Source organism: Neocloeon triangulifer, unplaced genomic scaffold (assembly GCF_031216515.1).
Source record: "Neocloeon triangulifer isolate White Clay Creek 2 clone unplaced genomic scaffold, ASM3121651v1 ptg000004l, whole genome shotgun sequence".
NCBI lineage: Eukaryota > Metazoa > Arthropoda > Insecta > Ephemeroptera > Baetidae > Neocloeon > Neocloeon triangulifer.
The window spans coordinates 3258473-3279462 of NW_026775547.1; the positions used below are offsets into that span (position 1 = coordinate 3258473).

The 20990-nt window shown below is 39.4% G+C and overlaps 3 protein-coding genes across 6 annotated transcripts; all 3 read left to right on the top strand.

Annotated features, from left to right (window-relative positions):
* Positions 1-49: 49 nt before the first annotated feature.
* Positions 50-2765, top strand: LOC132193450 (protein ABHD18). 4 transcript variants are annotated; one of them, XM_059614131.1, is made up of 10 exons: positions 50-137; positions 391-507; positions 561-645; positions 711-893; positions 952-1064; positions 1116-1254; positions 1309-1398; positions 1449-1553; positions 1648-2171; positions 2231-2765. In XM_059614131.1, exons 2-10 carry the CDS (start codon positions 413-415, stop codon positions 2289-2291), a joined length of 1395 nt encoding a protein of 464 aa, XP_059470114.1. In that variant the 5' UTR covers positions 50-137; positions 391-412; the 3' UTR covers positions 2292-2765. The 4 variants fall into 4 exon arrangements, with proteins under 4 accessions (XP_059470114.1, XP_059470113.1, XP_059470116.1 ...); XM_059614130.1 differs by having other exon boundaries at positions 56-320; XM_059614133.1 differs by having other exon boundaries at positions 57-320; positions 1702-2171.
* Positions 2766-3205: 440 nt separating this feature from the next.
* On the top strand, positions 3206-6583 carry LOC132193349 (general transcription factor 3C polypeptide 3). Its single transcript, XM_059613963.1, has 8 exons — positions 3206-3268; positions 3385-3824; positions 3889-4171; positions 4227-4540; positions 4599-4954; positions 5014-5470; positions 5700-6029; positions 6084-6583. The coding sequence occupies exons 2-8, from the start codon at positions 3495-3497 to the stop codon at positions 6546-6548; spliced, it is 2535 nt and encodes an 844-aa protein (XP_059469946.1). The 5' UTR covers positions 3206-3268; positions 3385-3494; the 3' UTR covers positions 6549-6583.
* Positions 6584-6961: 378 nt separating this feature from the next.
* Positions 6962-20938, top strand: LOC132193444 (1-phosphatidylinositol 4,5-bisphosphate phosphodiesterase gamma-1). The gene is made up of 23 exons (XM_059614112.1): positions 6962-7129; positions 7421-7728; positions 7785-7934; positions 7994-8132; positions 8193-8358; positions 8414-8608; positions 8672-8787; positions 8854-9060; positions 9111-9325; positions 9385-9587; positions 9644-9810; positions 9868-10009; positions 10240-10421; positions 10480-10666; positions 17610-17672; positions 18329-18547; positions 18690-18836; positions 18948-19229; positions 19284-19547; positions 19601-19718; positions 19769-19908; positions 19964-20074; positions 20133-20938. Exons 2-23 carry the CDS (start codon positions 7515-7517, stop codon positions 20241-20243), a joined length of 3738 nt encoding a protein of 1245 aa, XP_059470095.1. The 5' UTR covers positions 6962-7129; positions 7421-7514; the 3' UTR covers positions 20244-20938.
* The last annotated feature ends 52 nt before the right edge of the window (positions 20939-20990 follow it).

The following is a 20990-nucleotide window of genomic DNA, read 5'->3' on the forward strand; positions in this document are numbered from 1 at the left end:
GCCATCTGGTTTCGCGCCACAATTGTTTAATTGAGGAGCTAAAAAGACACGCCCTCTTCCTCTTTCGTTATCAGAAAAATTTTGTAAACACTCGCTGAACTTCTGTCTGTCGCAGCCTCAGCGTTTAGATCTGAAGGGTAAATAAATTTGGCCTTTCGTGAAGGTCATCTTGTAGCTCCATATGATTATTATTGGTGGTTTCATTTGGATGTCTTGCTTTGTCACCGCTAATTTGCGTTCATTACTATTAACATGCGCCGAATCGAACGTCCATCATAGGGAACAACGGGGAGCAATTTAGGCAATTTAGCGCAGTAGAAGTATGTAAATAGTCTATTTATCAATTATCCGTTTACGACTAGGTCACTAATTTTGATTTCATAATTTTAGCTGAGCAGTTTTTTTAAGGATAATGCAACCCATCAGCCGACTGGATCAAGTTTACCGAAGTCTAGTGCTGTCTAAGTTTTTCGTCAAAGGCTGGGGGAAGCCAGAAAATATAAAAAGGTTTTAACTTTTGAACTTCCGAAAATTTATTCTAATTTAATTTTTTTGGGCAGGCTGTTTGAGTTTCGAAAAGTGGTGTGCAACAGAGAAAGCTGCTACAAGCTCGTCCCACCAGATTATCCTGTAAAAATTACGAAAGTAAGCAAATCCGATCAATATTATGTACTTTTTAATCAATACTTTGATCTAATATTATTTTGCAGGAAGAGGTAGCTTCTGACCACACTTTGCTGGAAGGAAATTTTGTGTCTCCTTTTGTTCACCACCTCCCAGGCATTTTGCCTCAAGAAGCCGAGTTAGCTCATTTTCAAGTCGTGTTGCCGAAAGAATGGAAAGACCCAAACTACAAACCAATGTGTATCCATATGGCTGGAACTGGTGATCATGTAATTCAATATTTCATGAATTTTCCTTGTTATATTAAATCGTGCTTTTTATTTTCAGTTTTTTTGGCGACGAAGAGCAGTTATGGCGAAACCACTTTTGAAAGAAGCAGGAATAGGGGGTATAATTTTAGAAAACCCATTCTACGGAAGCCGAAGACCAAAAGAGCAACTGTATATTGGAATCGTCAGAAAGTAACAATATTTTAATGATGACTCTTCTAGGCGATCCAGTTTGTTAAATGTGTCTGATATTTTTGTGATGGGAGGCTGTCTGATGCTTGAAGCCCTTGTTTTGCTTCACTGGTGTGAACGAAATGGTCTCGGCCCCCTTGGTTTGACCGGAATGTCTATGGGTGGACATGTAAGAGATCTACTTTTGTTGAATTCAATTATTAGTATTTAAAAAAATAATCAGATGGCTTCGATTTCTGCAACCAATTGGCCTAAGCCAGTCGTCCTTGTCCCTTGCCTGTCGTGGTCAACGGCTTCGACAGTTTTCACTAAGGTAAGTGAGAAATTTTTTTATTATCATAAAATAAAATTTTAATCATTCAGGGTGTGATGAGTGCAGCAATTGATTGGAGCATGCTGGAAGCTCAGTACATGGGCAACGAGCAATATAGACAAGACATAAGAAAAATGTTGTCTATGGAAAAAGACGTAAGTACCAATCAAATTAATATGTCCAACAATTTAGTAACTGTTAGTAGAAGTTGAAATTTGCTAAATTTTTATTCAAATTATTGAATTTTAGTCTCTCACGAAGCCGATTTTCTCTACAAAAGTGATATCCTTCATTCCCAAACAGGACGCATTTAGAGCTGGCCAACATTTTGCTCAGAGCTATCCAGCGACATTCTCTCGAATCAACAATCTTGACGTCAGCACGTCGCAGGACGACTCTGACAGTGATGCTGAGCAACAAGCTCAAGCCGTCGCAGCCTCCACTGGAGGCAAGTCGCAATTGTCGATGCCAAGTGTCTTGGCCGGGTTTCACCTTTCGAAAAAGAACCTGGTCAAAGGAAAGGACGAGGGAAAGAAAAAGACACAGGACGAGGTGTACCAGTTCATGAGGGGCATAATGGACGAATGCACCCACCTAAAGAATTTTTCAGTGCCAGTCGACACTGAGCTGATCATTGCAATTGCCGCTCTTGAAGACGCTTATGTTCCACGAGATAACTGCACACATCTGCAAGACATCTGGCCAGGTGCATCTATTCGCTTCCTTAAGGGTGGGCATGTTAGCTCATTTGTCCTTTATCTGGACACGTTCAGGTTAGCAGGATGAGAGTTGAGTAAATTTTTATGAATTGATTTTGTTTATTTCCTTACAGAAAAGCTGTGATTGAAGGATTTGAATTGTACAAACAACGCTATCCGAAACCAGTAAAATGAAATTAAAAGGGAAGACGAGAGTTAAGTCTTAAGAGAAATGAACCAGAGTCACAAAAATTGACTGATTTTTAACAAAAACCAGACACAAAACAGCAGAAATATATATTTGTATGTAACAGAATTCCTGCAACAACCCGACACGGTGTTTGTGAGCCGAAAATAACAATCCTATACATATAGCTAGTCAATCAACTTATATGAAGAAGCTTTCATATCAAAATTTGTAGTACCTATTTTACCTTAAATCTACTGCTTAAATTAATTTGGTTTTGAATGCATAATGTTAACCCTTTTTTGACAGAAAGTTGTTGGTTCTAAAAAAATTGCAAACTATTTGTGTAAATTTTGAATAGTTGAACTTTTGGCGTTTATTACATTCTGTGATTTTATTATTGAAGTTAATAAGCCATATTGGATACAACCATTGACTTAAATGTTGGAGAATTAAAACTGTTTGTTTAGAACTAAATGCAACTTCTTTGTCTCTATTTAATGACACAACACATATTTTTTTATTTACATGCAGTTGGGCACACTGGATGTGTCTTAATGCTTTTATTTCCAGAACATATATTATATAATTTTAAATATAATAACGGTATTTATTATTATTGTTATGTATTATAAATCTTTAGAAATATGGCATGTAATATACGGTAATATATTTATAAAAAAATGGCACAGTGGAGAGTACAGTGGGATATAAAATTTATATCAGCTTTTATATTTCTATCTGTATATCTCAGCTTTAGTTAAAATATTTATATTCCAATTCAACAATGTGATTATCATTGATGCAAGTAAAATGCACTATATAGTGCATTCTATAAAAAAAAACCCGCAGTCCCCAGTCAATCAAACCCACTCTGCTTTTTGGTATCGCGCCAGTTTTTTTTTAAGGTAATGCCACACCCCTTTTTTGTTTATATTTGCATACAGAAAAGTGCAGACAGGCGGATTGAGGCACTTTTTGGCAGGTAAGCCGTTTGACCACTTTGAATTTTGCTAATTTCGTGCTTGCTCAATTAAAAAGTAATCTTGTTACATACAACATTTATATTTCATGTTTATTTTTAACTCATCAACATTACAGGGCAGGTTTAGCAAAAATCTGACCACACTGCAGCGAATTGGTCAGAAAAGATTGAATCAACCTAAAGAAATTACATACTATTGAAAATAAGAAAGATTTTTGAAATAAATATGGAAGAGGAGCATCCGGACAGTATCCTTCCGGATGACGAGGCAGAGGCTGAGATGGCCATGCTTGTTGACTCGGCATACCCTGATGGCGACGAGCCACCAAGAATTCCTCCTGCTGGAACTTCATTCATTGTCGTAGAAAATGCTGATTTGATTTCGGATGATCAAAGAGAAGAGGCTGCTGCAAAAAAGATGAATGAGTTGACCCAAATGTACCTTACAGGAAGACTGCCTTTTTCCGAATATTTAAAAACCTTAGAATCTCAAGAAGGAGGCAACGTCGGCGGTGAAAGTGGAGGTGACGGCGAGTCAAGCCTCGAAGATGATGAGGTTTGATTATTTTGCAATTTATTGTGTTAAATATTTTCGCTTACATACGTTTTTTTTATTTTAGGATGAAGATTACATGCCTTCTACGAGTAAATCAAAGACAAAAAAGAAAAAGGCTGCAATAAAGAGGGAAGCGTTCTGTAGAGAGTTTGATGCCACCAGAAGGAAAATCAGAACAACTAGGAGAGACCTGCCGCCCATTCTGAGCAACCTCTTAGGTCAGGCCAACCTTAAATACGCTCAGGGTGACAAGGAGGTGGCTGGCCAAATTTGCGAAGAAATTATTAGGCAGGTTCCTCAAGCTCCAGGACCGTATAAGTTGTTGGCTTTAATTCAAAAAGATAAAGGTAAAAATTCCAAACATTCCGACACATTTAATTTCTCACTTAAAATGTTTGACAGGTCAATATGAAAGTGGCCACTACTACTCTCTGATAGCCGCTCACCTATCACCTGGCTGCGGAGCTGACGAATGGATGCAGTTGGCTGAAACGTCACTCGACTTTGACAAGAAAGACCAAGCACTAACTTGCCTGGCCAGTGCCATCAAAAGTGACAAGTTCAATCCCGATCCCAGATTGAGGCAGATAAAACTTTTGAACAAAATGGGCCAGAGTAAAGCTGTGCTCAGGGCCAGGGAGAGCATGGTCAGGGTAATTGGCAGCAACCCTAAGTGCGCCCAACACCACGGACGACTGATTCTGCTGCAAGCCAAAGTGTGTATTACCTTTCATTGAATTTTAAAAAATAAAAAAATTAATTTTTGTAACACAGATAGCAGCTCGTGAGTACCACCAAGAAAATAACCTGGCAAAGGCAACTTCAGTTATGGAAGCGGCCATCAACGCATGCAAAAGCAGTGCCAGTGAGGACGACATTCACCTTTTGGTGGAGTTGCATTGTGAGCAGAATGAAAATCTGAAAGGCCTCGACCTGTTGAGGAAAGCATGTGGTTTGGAGCTGCAACCTCAAGAGCCACCTTACCAGATGTGCCGCTGCCCATCTTCAATGGAACCAGACCTGAGAGCCAAACTAGTTGTATTTTTAGTTAGACTGGACGTTGACAAGACACTTTTGGAGCCCATCTTACTCATGTTCATTGACGACCCTGGAGAAGATCACGGGGAAAGGTAATTTTTAATATTTAATTAATAAATATTTTACAATTTTCTATTTGGAAAAAAAACAGATTTTTGGACATGGTTGAAGCTCTGATGGCAAAGGGACGGTACCGGGAAGCCATGCTTCTGATGAACCCTCTGGTCGAGTCAGAAGCCTACAACACAGCTGCTGCTGTTTGGCTGACCCATGGTGAGTGTTTGAGACACTTGGGTGATCTTGACGGAGCCCAAAGGTCGTACACCAACGTCATCACACTTGCGCCCCAACATATCCAGGCCAGATTGACGCTGAGTTCCATTTACTGCCAATTGGAAAAGCACGAACGAGCTCTTCAGGTACTGCATTCCGGCGAGCCTGAGGCACGGCTGTTGTACGAAGAATTTCTACTGCTGCTGCAACACAATTCTGAGAAGTCTGTCAAAGTTGCCATCAACCTGATGGAGCAATACATCAAACCTGGCAGTGTACGAGAGATGTACGAATTGGTTCTGCTGAAAAAGAGACGAAGTGGTTTTGATCGTGAGGTGGGACTAAATAATTCAAATCTTTTATAATTTTAAATTAAAGTCTTTTAGATATTTTCCTTTTAAATTGGGACCCATTTAATGAATTAAATATTTTGACGCTAAGATTATAGCAATTTGAAAAAAAAAATGTAAAAATTCTTTTTTATGAATTTTTTTTGCCATTGTTTAAATATTTCCTCACATTTATTAATAATTAACGCGATTAATGCTTTCATTGATTTTTTAGGTTGAAAATGGTCCAACTAAAGATGAATTGTTTGCTGTCATCCTGAAAGCTTGTGACCTCTGCATTCAGCTGAAACGCTTCAAAGAATTCAAACGGCTGGTTTTTATTGCATCACACATAAAACCTCTAATAAACCAAAGGAAGCTGCTTAGCTTCTTGGTTGCCGTCTCTTGCATTCATCACAAAGACCCTCAGCTGGCTTGGAGTTTCTGCAGAGACGTCCTGTTCCAAAATCCTCGATCTAACTACGCCTGGCACCTTTTTAATCTCTCCTGCAAACAACTGGACGAGCCTAGGCACACCAAATTTGTCTCGAGGATTTTCGCAAAGGCAAACGCGTGTTTATAAATTGAAACTCTTGATTTATTTTCCTTGCTATTTTAGGATCCGTCAAACTGGGCCTGCGGAATGGCGTATACCAACAACACATTTCTTGCTGCGTCGTATAAAGATGCCCTGGTTGAGTTGGCAACCAGACACAAAATCAGCCCTGAGGCCTACACTGCTCTGATGCTGGGCATCACCTGGACGCACATCAGCTGCCAGAAATTTGTCCAGGACAAAAGCACTATGGTCTCGCAGGCCCGAGCGTACTTCGAGGAGTATGACCGGTTGCGTCAAGCTGGTCATAAACAAGAAGTTTATTACAATTTAGCCCGTTGCATGCAACAGCTATCAGTTTTCCATCTGGCAATTCATTACTACAAACTGGCTTTGGCGACCAAGCCCTTAAGCCCTGAACTGGACCTTTGCCGTGAAAGTGCGTACAATTTAGCCTTAATATATCTCACAAGTGGAAATTCTCTTATGGCCAGAAATTTGTATTCTAAATATATTGTGTTTGAATAAATTGAAAATGTATAACATATGTAATAAAAATTAAATCCAATACAACATAAATATTTCACTGATTAAATTAATATTTAAAAGATTCAAAAACTTGTAAAATTCCATTTTTTTCCATAGCAAAAATGTAAGACATTTTTTTTTTTAATTTTCTTGATTAATCGGCATTATTGTTGATATTTATTCAATTTCATATCTTTTAATATTTTGTTTCTATTATTTTTCATTCAATTAAAAAAGAAAAAATTTGTACCTTTTTAACTAGAAAAAAATCTCGCATTTATTAAAAAAGAATAATAATAATTCCACAGCAAGTTTATACATTTTATCTAATTTTGGGTTTGGGCGCGGGCTCAAGCGCAACAGGCAAGACATGTTGCTGGAAAGCGCCACAGCAGCGGTGCTGCCTCTTCTCCAGACGACCAAAATAAACATTAGCCGTTTCTTGTTGCGGAAATACATGCATATTGTGGCATTTTCGATTATTTGACCCAAGTTTCCTTCAAGATATTTTTCCGTATCGTCGATATTAGCGACATTCCTGATAACCAATACGCCCTGCAGGGTTTTCATCTATTTCTGAGGCAAGTGTCACCATTTGAAGAGCAAAAACATCCACTCGCAAAACCGTAAACAGCATCTAGGTTTTCAGTCACAGTCATTGACATTGCTGACCTGAAATGCAAATCCATGTCTGTTGTTGATTCTTGGCTCGCATTCACGGGGAAAATTATGCACATTTAAGTGCCCCGAGCTTCCTTAGCGTTGACCCTGAATTTTTCGTGCGTTCTCGGTTGAAATTTGGGAGGAAGAAGGGGTTGCTTATCGCAATATACAAGTGGCTCATGTTTATTTGCTCTCTTTTTGCTTTTCAGAACGGAGCTTGCTGTTCAATCACTCAGAGATTGTTGAAGATGAAGCAGAGAGCCGCTTAACGTGTTGGCAACAGGAATAATTCACCAGGGGAAAATGGCTTTCCCGAAAGCCATCATTTCCTCCGGGAATGCAGCATGCATCATCCCCGAGGAGGAACAAATCATTGGCCTGCTGGAGCGAGGAACGGTGGTGAACAAATTCTACCACAGGAAACGCATGGAGAAGAAAACCCTGATGCTCCGCAGAGAAACGAGACAAGTCATCTGGAGCAGGAGCAACACAAATCCAAAAGCGTTTGAGGGATATGGTAAATTTTAGAGTTGGAAATTTTTCATATATTCTGATCCTGAATTTATTTTACAGTAAATTTGTACGAGGTGAAAGAGATCCGGCCTGGCAAGTGCTCGAAAGACTTTGAAAAGTGGCCGGAGGACTCAAAACGACTGGACAGCACCAAATGCTTTGTCGTTGTTTACGGCAACGAGTTCAAACTGAAGTTTTTGTCAATAGCTGGTATGAGACGATAATTTTTGTTTTAAATCAATTTAAAATTTATTTAAAAAAATTTTAAGCCTGGTCCGAGAGAGAGTGCGAAAACTGGATTCGAGGGCTGAAATACATGGTGGCTGACACGGTAAACGCGCCCTATCCTCTTTTGGTAGAGAGATGGCTGCGGAGAGAGTTTTACACCATGGAAAATGCAAGAGAAAAGTATAAAATCAGCTTGAAATGTTTTCTTGTTTCTAAACCCGGCTTCTATTGCTTATTTAGAGTGACGCTGAAAGAAGTCAGAAGCTTTTTGCCTAAAGTGAACTGCAAGATTGCCACCAAGAGATTAGGAGATGTATTTCAAGAAGTTGACACGAGACATCGGCAAGAGTTAGGATTTGATGACTTCACCACTCTGTACTACAAGCTCATGTTTGGCGATGAATCCGTAAGTTTTTTAAGCACAGACGACAACAAGAGTAGATTTAAATATTTGTCGACAGGCTTCGTTTCGGTCCGACGTTTTCAAAAAGTATAGCGCCGATCAGGTGATGTCTCTGCAAGATTTCCAGAGCTTTATGGATAAGGAGCAGAAAGATGCCATGGGAAACGATGAGCGTCTAGTCTCAAAATTCATGCGTGACTATCTGCAAGATCCGACAAGAGATGTCCAGGAGCCATACTTTACCGAAAATGAGGTGAAACGAGTTTTTTTTTTCATATAAATATTAACAATAATAAAATCAAAATTCCATATTTAGTTCATGGACTTTCTGTATTCGAAACAAAATGATCTTTGGGACACTGCTTTTTCCCCTGTCTATCAAGACATGTCGAGGCCATTGTCTCATTATTGGATTTCCTCATCTCATAATACGTAAGTCTAATTTTGAAGTAAAATGGTATGCCTCAAATGTTTTATAATATGTATTTATTCGACTAGGTACCTGACGGGTGATCAATTTTCGAGCGAATCGTCTCTGGAGACTTATGCTCGGTGTCTGAGAATGGGGTGCCGTTGCATCGAACTTGACTGTTGGGACGGACCAGACGACATGCCCTTCATCTACCACGGCCATACTCTGACCTCAAAGATCAAATTTCTTGATGTCATCAAGACGATCAGGGAACATGCATTTGTGACCTCAGAGTAAGTAAATACAAATTTGCTAAAACCTATTTCTAAGATTTCGTCTTCAGATATCCTGTGATTTTGTCCATTGAAGACAACTGCTCCCTGCCTCAACAAAGGAACATGGCCAGAGCATTCCAAGAAGTGTTTGGAGACATGCTTCTTACCCAGCCTGTTGACAAAAATGAGACCTTCCTGCCATCTCCGTTCAAAATGAGAAGAAAGATCATTTTAAAGCACAAAAAGCTTAAAGAAGGCGAATTTTGTGTTCGAGATGATGAAGGTAATTTAGTGCTATTCACCAATGCAATAATTTTTACATATTCTCCAACAAAATTTCAGTTAGAGATATGGATCTGAGGAATACTGTAAAAAACGGTATCCTGTACCTTCAAGACAATGCTGACCGTCAGTGGTACCCACACTTCTTTGTGCTGACCCAGAACTCGTTGATCTATACAGACAGCTGCAATCAAGATCAGCAACAAGATGCAGAAGAGGAAGAGGAGCCAGAATTTGAAAATCCCAATCTTGGCGCGCGAGATGTAATTTTTATTTTTTATAAATGTCATAACACCATTTTTAAAATATCTGTAAATAGGGTAACAACGATGAACTTCACTTCAGTGAAAAGTGGTTCCATGGCAGACTAGCAGATGGACGAAAAGAAGCCGAAGATTTACTTAAAACATACTCGCACTTAGGAGATGGGACTTTCCTGGTCAGAAACAGTCACATCTTTGTAGGAGATTACTCATTGTCATTTTGGTATGATTATTCTGTTTTAGTTTTTTACTTCATCAAATTTTATTGAAATTATTGTAGGAGGCAAGGAAAAGTCTATCACTGCCATATCAAGACAAAACAGGAGAGAGGTCAAACTAGATATTATCTCCATGACACTGTAGGTTTTGACAGCCTCTACAGTCTAATCACTTACTACAAGAATAATGCATTGCGAAGCCAGGTAAGATTTTTTTATTTCTTTTCATTCATAATTACTTGCATTTTCAAAATGAAACGTCTATCTCATTGCGCTTGCTCTTGTTTTCTAGTAAGGTTTAGAAAATGCTTTTTCACAACTAACATTTTCATTTGGAGTGGCTCATTAACTGCATGTTGCATGCTGGGGTTGTTTGCGTAAAGGTTGGTAGGGGGAACATCTTTTTCGCGTGGTTACCCTGGCCTGGTCAACAGGAGTTCCTGATCACGCTTCGCGAGCCTGTTCCTCAGCCTAGCAAGCACGAAGGAATGCCTTGGTTTGCCCGCCGATGTAACAAACTGCGAGCCGAGAATCTTCTGCGGAGGGTGCCCAATGACGGCGCCTTTTTGGTCAGACCTAGCGACCAGGAGGCAAATTCATTCACCATTTCATTCCGGTATTAATTAAACTAATTCAACCTTTATCATTGCTAAATTTGTATATTATATTTCTAGGGCTGAAAAGAAAATCAAGCACTGCAGGATCAAAGTGGACGGTCGTCTTTACACCATCGGTTCAGCCCAGTTCGAAAGCCTGGTCGAACTGGTTTCCTTCTACGAACGTACACCCCTGTATCGCAAAGTAAAGCTTCTGCAACCAGTCAACGAATCTCTTGTCATGTCCATGGGAAATGTCGCTCTGGTGAGTACAAAAGCAGTTTTTTTTTATAATAAATTTTTATTCTCCAATACAACGTCCATCACCATTTTCATAAATAAGGGTGTGTGAAAAAATATTGAGATTTGATGTCGAAGCAGTCTTACAAAAACGAAATTGATGATTGTGTGAAAAATTATTATGGAAATTCAGTCTCTTTTTTTCAAGTATTCAAATTTCAGTCATTTGCAAAAGTGGTAGAAATTGCTCTCATTCTTTGGTAATCACCGTGGGGGAAACCTCTTTTTCCTCTTCAGTGACGGTTACAACCTCTTCTGCAGTGGTGGTGGTCTTGACGGGAACTGTCGGCTCCTGCCTCACTGGTTGCTTCTGAACCACTTTTGGTGGTGCGATGGGCACAAATGGAGTCGACGGCTCCACTGGGGTAGGCTGCATGTGGCCAGGGATGGGCACTAGGTAGGTGCGCACCAACATGAAAGGTGTTCCGCCCATGGCAGCAGCGTCATACGGATTCCAGAAGGTTTGTTGCTGCTGCTGTTGGGGCAGAGGAGGGTAGGCCACTGAGGGCGCAGGGGTGTAACGCATGAAAGGATTTTGTGGTTGTCTGGCAAAGAGGAAGGGGTTGTTTGCCATATTGGCGATGACGGCGGACGGGGTGATCATCAAAGGGGTTGTTGGTGGTGGCGACGTCATCTTGGTCTGAGTGGCAAAGGTTGGGCTTGGTCTTGGGGGTTGCGCGGGGGTTGAAGGTCGTCGCATCATTTGAATATTGGTGGGGAAGAGCTGCTGTGAGAAGGGTTGTTGTTGTGGCTGCGTGGGTTGTGGCTGCTGCTGCTGTTGGAAGGGTTGCGGCTGCTGCTGGAAGGGTTGTGGCTGCTGCTGGAAGGGTTGTGGCTGCTGCTGCAAGGGTTGCTGTTGCTGCGAGGATTGTGACTTTTGCTGCTGCTGCTGTTGGAAGGGTTGAGGCTGTTGTTGCTGCTGCTGTTGGAAGAGTTGAGGCTGTTGCTGCTGCTGTTGGAAGGGTTGAGGCTGCTGCTGGAAGGGTTGTTGTTGCTTTTGGGGTGGTTGCGGCTTGACCGAGTAGGCAGTGATGATGTCGCCTTGGTGCTCGTAGACCGGTGCTTGGGGTGCAGGGGTGATGGGGATGGCCGGGGTTTCAGGTCTGCGGGGGTAAAATTCAGGTCTGAATGCCGTGGGCGTAGGAGTCGCGGCAGGGGTGGTCGGGACAGTGGGTTTGGTTCGGTCAATGTTGAATTGCGAGGGTTGCCACCCCTGTCGGAAGAACGCAGGCGAGGGTGCGTACTGAGGTTGGGCAGTCGGGGGTGGGTACTGGTGTGGGCTGAAGAAGGGCATCATGGAGTTCAGCTCAGGGGGTTGACCTGAGAAAATTAGCGGCGAGCGGACGAGCTTGATGGGGTCTGGGAAGAAGCTGGAGAAGGTGCGGCCGTTGTCGTCCGGGGTCAAAACGGCGCCGTTGGGCTCGACGCGCACCTCGGCCCGGAATCCACCCTCGCTGTCTGAGGAGTAGCTGACGACGCGTAGGTCGCCGTTGGGCTCCGCCACCGAATACGTCCCGCGAACTTTGCCGCCGTCGCGACGCTCCTCTTGCGATTTGAAGTCGCCGGTTCGCGCGTCTTGAACTACGTAGCGAAAGGTGTAGTGCGGCTCGTTGTCGGCGCGTGCAGGGCCAGTGGGAATTGCTGGGGGCTGAGGGGGCAGAGCTCTTCGTATGGGGGCCACAGTCGTCTGAAATGAATCATAAAAAAATTTTAAGTTAATTTATATTTGAAGGAAGAAAATAAAATCAAATTTTTTTATCCAAAAAAAGTAAATAAACAATATAAAAAAAGCTAATTTAAGTGAGTAATGGAATTGTGCGAAATGGAGATCCAGGCAAGTTATTTTGCTCTGTTTGCCTTAATTCTCCGGATTTTAATTGATTTTAATATTTTGAGTCATTAAAAAAATGTGTTCTTGAAAAAAAAAATAGTTTATAATTTGATAGAAAAAGCTTTAAAAAAGTATAAATAATGAAATGTAGGATAAAGTACTAATATTTCATCTTTACACTGACGGTGATTTTTTTTTTAAATTGTCTTGATAAAAGAAATATTCAAAACTATCTATTACAAAAAAAAGGGTTGAGTGCATTCTTTCGTAAGCCTGACGTGAGATGCATCTCAGTCGGAATAATTATTGTTGTCACGTCACTTCGCTTATCAAAGTGTAAAGAATTCTAATGGAACGGGATTTCCCCTTTGAAGTTGGACGAGATAAATTCACTTACCGGTGGGGTTTTGCTTCCGAAGAATCCAAAAGTGGCGCAGCAGGTGGCCACATAGGTGAACACCACAAGTATCTGGAAAAATACAAAGTTTTAATCGGAGGAATTTGATTTTAAAAAATTGAAGAAATATGCTGGTATTTATGAGCACGTTTTGTGCGATGTTTTTTCCTTCCATTGTATTGCGAGTTTCGGTGAGGGGTGGAATTATAAAAGAGACGCCAAGGTTTACTCACCCGCAACACAAGCCCGATGGATCCCATGGTGTGTCTGTGACGTTCCTTTCGTTGCTTCTTTCTCGCGCACCTGCCCAGACAAAACTACGCAAGGAGCCGAAAGTTGAGTCACTTTTATATCGGGAGGAGGGATGCAGCAGGAGGCGGGCAGCAGCTTCCCAGCATCTCCTCCTGACTGCAGGTTGCTCGCCCGACCGCCGCAGCATCCCCTGTGGCACGCCAGCTTAAATTATAACGTTGCCATCATATCATTCTATCTTGGGCTGAAAAGTTGAAAGAAATTCCGGCCTGTCGAATGGAAGCCATTGTGATTTTTTATCATTCCCATTGTATTGTGGGCAGTAGAATTTCGAGCCGAGTTTTAAAGTTAAGCATCGAATTAAAGATGAATTAAGTTTTTTTTAAATTAATCCATTCTATGTCTTTTAAGTATTCTTAATTACAATAAAAATAATGCGTTAACTAATTAAAAAATTACTTTTTAATTTAAATTTGAAGCTAGGTAAGAGGCAAAGCGCTTGATTAATTCCAAAAATTTATTCATACCAAAGTAAATTAATTTTTAAACTGAAGGTAATTTAATTTGCTAATGATTTTTTATTTTTTTATTTCCAAATCTATTTTTTTTTAATTTCCGTTTGGAATTTGATGAAGAACTCTTACTTTCAGCCAATAAAGATTAAAATTAATTGTTCAATAAAATTTTCCCATTTTTTGTGGAAATGCTTGGGATGGTTCAGAGGGGTCACTAGCCGGCTAATACGCGTTGCATGCAGCGTCTTCCTCTGTTCCCTTTCCTCTCGGGGCGATCATGCGAGCGAGGAAATATTTACTTGATTTACCACCTCGTTTAAGTAAAAGACCTCCCGCCACCCCCGTGGACCAATAAAACAACCGGTGACTACTGTGCTGCCGGAATAAATCATCCCCAACGGCTCATCAAGTGAAAATAATTTATGCCGTCTCTAAAATTACACAATCATATAATCCTATTCAACTGAATTAACTGTAATTATAGGATTTTCACACCGAGTTTTATATTTTAAAAGAAAATTATTTTCACATAAATCAAATTTTTTTTCTTGGTAAATTTTCGTAGACGATTAGCTCTTCAATGGAAACGAATCAGTTAAAACAATGGACGCGACCACCTGCACAATTATTTTATCAAGATGCGCGGTACAATAATGCAGTTATGGGGCCCTGATTCGTATCTTTTCCAGATCATCCTTCGAACTGGTTAAGTCGCTCAGCCGGTCGGATCCCTCAAATCTCAACGCCTTAATGTACAGTTAATTTTTATATTTTTAATTCCTGCTCAACACCCTTTCCAGAAAAAGCTCCTCTCTTCCTGTGTGCGCGGTATAATTTGTTTGAAATGAGATTCTCTCGTGATCTTTGATTGATGGAAGCACACTGGGCATGAGAAAAACACAGTCAAGCTGGAAGTAATTTTTTTCGTGTCCGCTAATTGAAATGTTTCTCAACCAGGCGTTTTGATTGTTGTCAGTCTGATAGACTTTTGATCACCTCCTGCGGCGCTTCATCTTTTCTTGGCTAATAATTATTAAAAATTTTAAAGTTATTCTCCAAATTTTAAATAAAATTGAGTTTTATAGCAATTTCCAAAATTTAATATTTAAATTTTAATTGTGAAGGAAAATATTGTGTAATTTGGACATAAAAATTAGATAATACCACATGACAAAAGCTCAAAATTTTATATCAAATATTTTTTTTTACTAAATTTTCAAACATAATAACTCAAAATCCTGTTTGCTTAGAACAGAAATTTATTTAATCAGACTAAAAGAATAATAGTCAAAATCGGCCAAGAATTGCGATTTATTATTATTGATATAGTTTCTTTGTTTATCTTCTACAATTAATTACATTATCCATTTGAAAAAAATTGCTTAAAAAATGAGAGGTGGTGAAAACGGAACCTCCAAGATGCTAAAACTTCCAAGATAAAAAAGACAACATCGGACGTAATTTTTATTTATGAGGACTTAATAAAGTTTTGGTTAATTCTTTGACCTTTCGTTTGTAATGTTTTTCCTCGTCTATTTCCACTAAAAAATTCCAGTAGAATTATCTGTCAAATGTTTTTTGAACAAATTCTCCAAGATCAGTATCAGAAAAGTTGATGCTCACTCACTCGACGGCGGCGTTTTATTGATTCCTGGTTACTTTTTACGCGCCTTTCGTGATTTGTTCTTACGGTGTGCGCGGCCGGTGCATCGGAAAAGGATGATGACCGTGGGAATTGAGATGCAAAAGAAAAGGGTCGGTCAGGTAATGCTTCCTGTCCGAATGATGCATCATCATGATATTTCGAAGCAGCGCTGTCACACCGCCAGTAATTAATTTTGACCGCCGCCGACAAACCGGCTTCTTTTTTATTGTAAATTGGTTCAAATGGCGCGTACTGAGCTTTTTGAAAGGAGGTTTTTGAACGATAAGGAACAGGCTGTCGGCCACAACAAAAGCGACCAAATATACAGTTATTTCTGGGAAGTTCTCCAATTTTCCAAACCTGTGACCAAGTTTTATTTTTATTTAAAGTTATTCGTCAGCGAATAATTAAAACAATTGTAGATTTTCAAAATAATCCCCTATTCTTCACCTATTTGGCTTTTTTTTACCAAAATTCGCAAGCGACTTTGGAAAAAATAATCTAAATAGTTGCCTATTTTATTTGGAAAAAAAACAAGCTGTTTTTAAATGTGATAAAATTGAGGTTTGTTATGTTACAAATTTTTGGGAGTTACGTTTCATTAAGATTATAGAAAATTTAAAAATATATAGAAAGACTTTTTTTAACTATATATCCAAAACATAAACAAAATTCCACCGAATTCATTAAAAGAAATCAGATAAGGAGCAAAAAGTAACAGTATCTCATTGAAAACAAGATCCACTGACAGGGTGCTCATAATTATTTTTTCTGCCGCGCGTGTTTGGGTTTTTGAGAATGATTAGTCAAGGTGCAATAAGTCATATAAAGTAACGGCATCTGTAGCCCGAACATGCACCAATTAAGTTCATTTGCATAAGGGCAGTTGGCTAGCGGGTGGGCGTGCAACGCACTCTGGAGAAGAACCAGAGAAAAAAATTATTAAAGAGTTGGGGAAAAAGAGGAAGAGAGGCCGAGGCGGCTCATTTCTTTTCTTCTGAGTGTGTGATCAGCGGCGCATTGTTTTTTCTAAGCGGCGCTCTTCTTTCGCTCTCCCCCTCACACCCTCCCTTAGGCAAGGTGACCTTTTTCCAGCTCGGCATTCTTTGATGGGAAATGTTGATATCCGAACCTTTAACCACATAACTACGTGCTGCTGCTTAATATATCTGGCCCCGAATCCAGCGTCTCTCTCTCTCGCAGCTCTTTTTGATTCTCCTCCTCTCACTTTTAATTCGAAATATCGCTGCATAGAAATCACTCCGAAGCGTCATTACGGCGATTAACGCCGCGTATCCCACCAGCGAGAGCAGGAAGCGGTTTTTGCCCAAGTCGCATTTCGGGCGATGATCTTATTAAAAAGTGATTCATGGACCATCGTCAGACCAACACAAATTAGCCTCTGTCAAAAAGAGTAAATGCGCCCCTGACAAATTGAGCGCCCCTGGTTACAACTTTGTTGGAAACGAACAAAGTCATCCCGACCATTTTTCACCATGTCCGTGCTAATTAAGTCGTCCAGCAAGTAAAGAGTTGAAATAAACTCTTTGAAATCTGTAAATATTGAAAGTAAAATGAATTAAAAAAAAGAGGAAGTCTAGTTTACTTTTACTTAAAAATTAAATATTCTTTCTTATCCTTCAAACCCAAAATTTGATTAAAAATATGTATGTTTTTTTTTTTTAATTTCATAAAATACCTGATAATTCTTTTGATTTTCATTGAATTAAAATTTAAAATTTTTATTGCTTTAAATTGAATTTTAAGTTTTGTTTAGCTTATTATGAAGATATGAAGTGTAAACTAATCAGTTTGATCACTTTATGTACCGTTTGAAGACTCATTTCGTGTGTCGATATCGCCTCCATAAATTTCCTGACCACTTGCCCAGCCGACCCTGGTAATGAAGTTTGTTTTTATTTATTTATTTATTGGCCCGCTCTTTAATGAAGAACAGACAGAATTTATAGGGTCGCGGCACCTGAACCGCCGCGCCTCTCTTCTCGAAAAGTAAACACCTAATTTGATTTGAATAAACAAGCCGAGTTAAGCAGTTTTTTTTTTTCTGTCAGTGAGATTAACTTTTTCTTTTAAATACAAATTGTTTTTCATTTTTTTAAATTTTATTTGATCAAAGTGGAAATCCCAAAGTTAAGAAAAAAAAAACCAAAACGGTGAGGGCATTGCCTTGTTAGCCCGTGATGGATGTTAATTGTAGAGTTGTCTTGTTGGCACAGGCAATGGTAATTAATCTCCTGCTTTTCACAGACGGACGAGGATGACACCGGAGCAAGTGCTGGATACACGGACCCCTCAGTCTTCACGTCGTCGGTGAGTTTATACGAAGTTGCTGGAAAATGCAGCAATCATAAAATAACATATAATAGGAAGAAATCTCGACGGAATAGAAAAATAATCTCCTCCCCCAGAGCAGTAATAAAAAATATACAACGCCGCCTTGCCGAGACTGCTGCAGTAAAAAATTCAACAAGATCGCAGCCAGATATTTTAATGGGATTTCTTTTTAAATTATTAACATAATTTTTATAAGGGGTTAATAATTTTATGAATCGAGTCTCCGCGGCTGCTTCCTTTCAAAGACCGCAGCAGTCGTAAACCAATAGAACGGAAAGGAAAACCAAACCACGTTCCTCTCTGTGCGTTTACCTACCACAGAGTTTTGACTTTATGACTCGTAAAAGGAAAAAAAGCTGAGATTTTTACTGCAACGGCGTTAAACAGAGATAAGATTTAAGACGTGTAAAGTCACAAAGTATTTAATCATCGAGCAGAGTGAACTCAAAAGTTAATACATAATAAAAATTTAATTACAAAAATTTAAAAATTCAATCAAAAATAAAATAATATGACTGGTTTTGGGCTGTGCCTTTTTTTAATGCCCGGACTCATGTCCACCCAAGTGTCACCGTTTAATTGGGTGTCTCCCATGCTCATTAAGACTGACATATCGATGATAATTGTTGCAGGTAACTGTAAAAGCCAAGTATGACTACCAAGCGCAGATGACCGACGAATTGTCGTTCCCCAAAGGGGCCATCATCCAGAACGTGACCAAAGACTCGAGCGGCTGGTGGCGTGGAGACTATGGTGGCAGGTTACAGCACATGTTTCCCAGCAATTACGTTGTCGAAGTCGACAGTAACTCGAGCAGTTCCTCCACAGCAACTGGAGAAGACCAAAATGAAGTAATTTAAATTTATTATATTATCTGTTGAGTATAAAAATAATTAATTAATTACAATAGAAATAAAACAATAAATTTATACTGAATTATTAAATATTAATGTTTAAATTAAATTAATGAATAATTTTTTGTAATTTCTACAGACCTCAGATTCCATGCTTCTTGGAAATTTGCAAAAAGGAGCCATTAATCTCACCGGTGTTGTGGTCGAACTTGAAAATAGCGCTGGCCTTGCTGGCCATGAATGGCAGCTGAAGATCACCAACTCAAAGATGACCATGCCTTTTGTGGTGAGTTTCAATGAATTTCCACTGTGAAGGAGTCAATTCAATTGTGGTTGCACCTTTATTTTTTGTTCACATTTCTCCTCTCCTGATTTTATTTTAAATTTTTTCATTCAGGTCGCTGCTCCGACAAGGGAGGTTGCTCTCGAATGGGGAACGAGCATTCGAGACACAGCGGCCAGTGCCAATGACCGCGACATCCGTCAGAGAGAGCAGGAAAGAAGTATGCGGGTGGCCGTTGAAATCTCCAGTCTCATCATCTACTGCAAGTCGGTTGCATTCGACAAGGAAAAATGCAGAAATGGATTCGACTTTACGGAAATGTCATCATTCCCTGAGAATAAGGCTGAGAAAACTATGTGTTCCAATGAGCTTAAATTTTTCCTCAAGTACCACATTGTAAAATCACACCAATTAATCATGTTCAAATATTACAATACATTTTCTCTGCAGCACCAAATCAGCAGAGTTTATCCCAAAGGACAGCGCCTGGATTCGTCAAATTATAATCCTGTGCCAATGTGGAACGTCGGCTCTCAAATGGTGGCTCTCAACTTCCAGACGGGGGACAAGTTCATGCAACTCAATCAAGCCAAGTTCCGGTTGAATGGCAACTGCGGGTATCTTCTGAAACCAGAATTCATGATGAAGGAAGACTTTGACCCTTACGAGAAAGCTTGCATGGCCGACAACACTTTTATGCAAATTACACTGAGGGTAAATTACTTTTTTTTAAACCTTGTGTGACTCAAACTGATCAAAATTATTAGGTTATTGGAGCTAGGCACTTGTGCAGACAGAAGAAAGGAATCATCAGTCCATTTGTGGAAGTCGAAGTCATCGGACTGGATTATGATTCGGGAGTAAAGTTAAAAACCAAGACAATTTGTAAGTTTTAGAATAACATCAAAAATGATTATTAAATTAATTTCATGCAGCTGACAATGGATTCAATCCTGTGTGGAATGAGACGACCCTCTTTGAAGTTGTTTGCCCTCAACTGGCTTTCCTTCGATTTGTTGTTTACGACGAGGACGTGTTTGGAGACTCCAATTTTGTCTGCCACGGCACCTACAGTGTAAGTTTATAAACAGCCTTGTTTGTGCAGAAATCAATGAGTTACAAAATTTTAGATTATGGCCATTCGAACTGGGTACAGGAGCATTGCACTCAAGAATAATTTCAGTGAAGACCTAGAACTCTCGTCCCTACTGGTTCACATTGAAATTAAAAACTATCGAGTTGTAAGTTGGCGACTTGAGATTTAGGTAAATAAGTATTTACTTTTTTTTTAATTTCCAGCAAGAGTTGGAGAACACCAACATTCGTGGCATCGCCAATGCCATCAACATAACCATGAACGGAACGTCCACCATGGGCGACTTCACAGACTTCAGTTCTTCCCGAGCCTGACCAAGTCAATGATCTGCATTTAAGTCACTACGCACATTTTCCTGAGACTTTTGCCTCTCTATCGCTTCCATTACTCTAGAATTAATCATTATTAAGAGATCACATACATGACACCGATTTTATTAAGATTATATTCTGCATGTTACGTGTTATTTCGTTTTAGAGATCACTGCTTCTCTTCAAATAAAGGTTGCAGTTTTAGCATTTAATATATCAAGGACAATCCAGAAAAAATGTGTCAATCTATTCTTCTAAGCCTTCTGAGTAATTGAAAAATTAATGTGCCTTTTGGCGATAACTTGGTCTAAATTCCTTCCGATGCTGTGAAATTGGAAATATCAGTGCAATATTGTGTGTTATTAGCAATATTTTTAAAAAATGAATCGAAGCTTGAATGAAAATCTGTCAACAAGCCACCGAAGAATAATATATTGTAAAACTCGTACGCATTTTTATGTTATATTATGAGACTTGCACTAGTGCATCAAGTTGTGAAATATATAATTATCTATTTTTTGGAACCTCCGGTCTACTGGTGTATCATTATAAAATGTAAGAGTAGTAAAATTTAATCAACGACTTATAAATCATTTACTGTTGTCATACACAAATTAAATCTCAATAATTCTGCTGCAAACAAGATTGCAGTTCCTTTTTTTGTTAATGGCGAAATGAAATAAATATGATTTTAATCAATATAATCGCATTTTTTTCCAATATAATACATGCATGAAGTTTTGTTAGCTA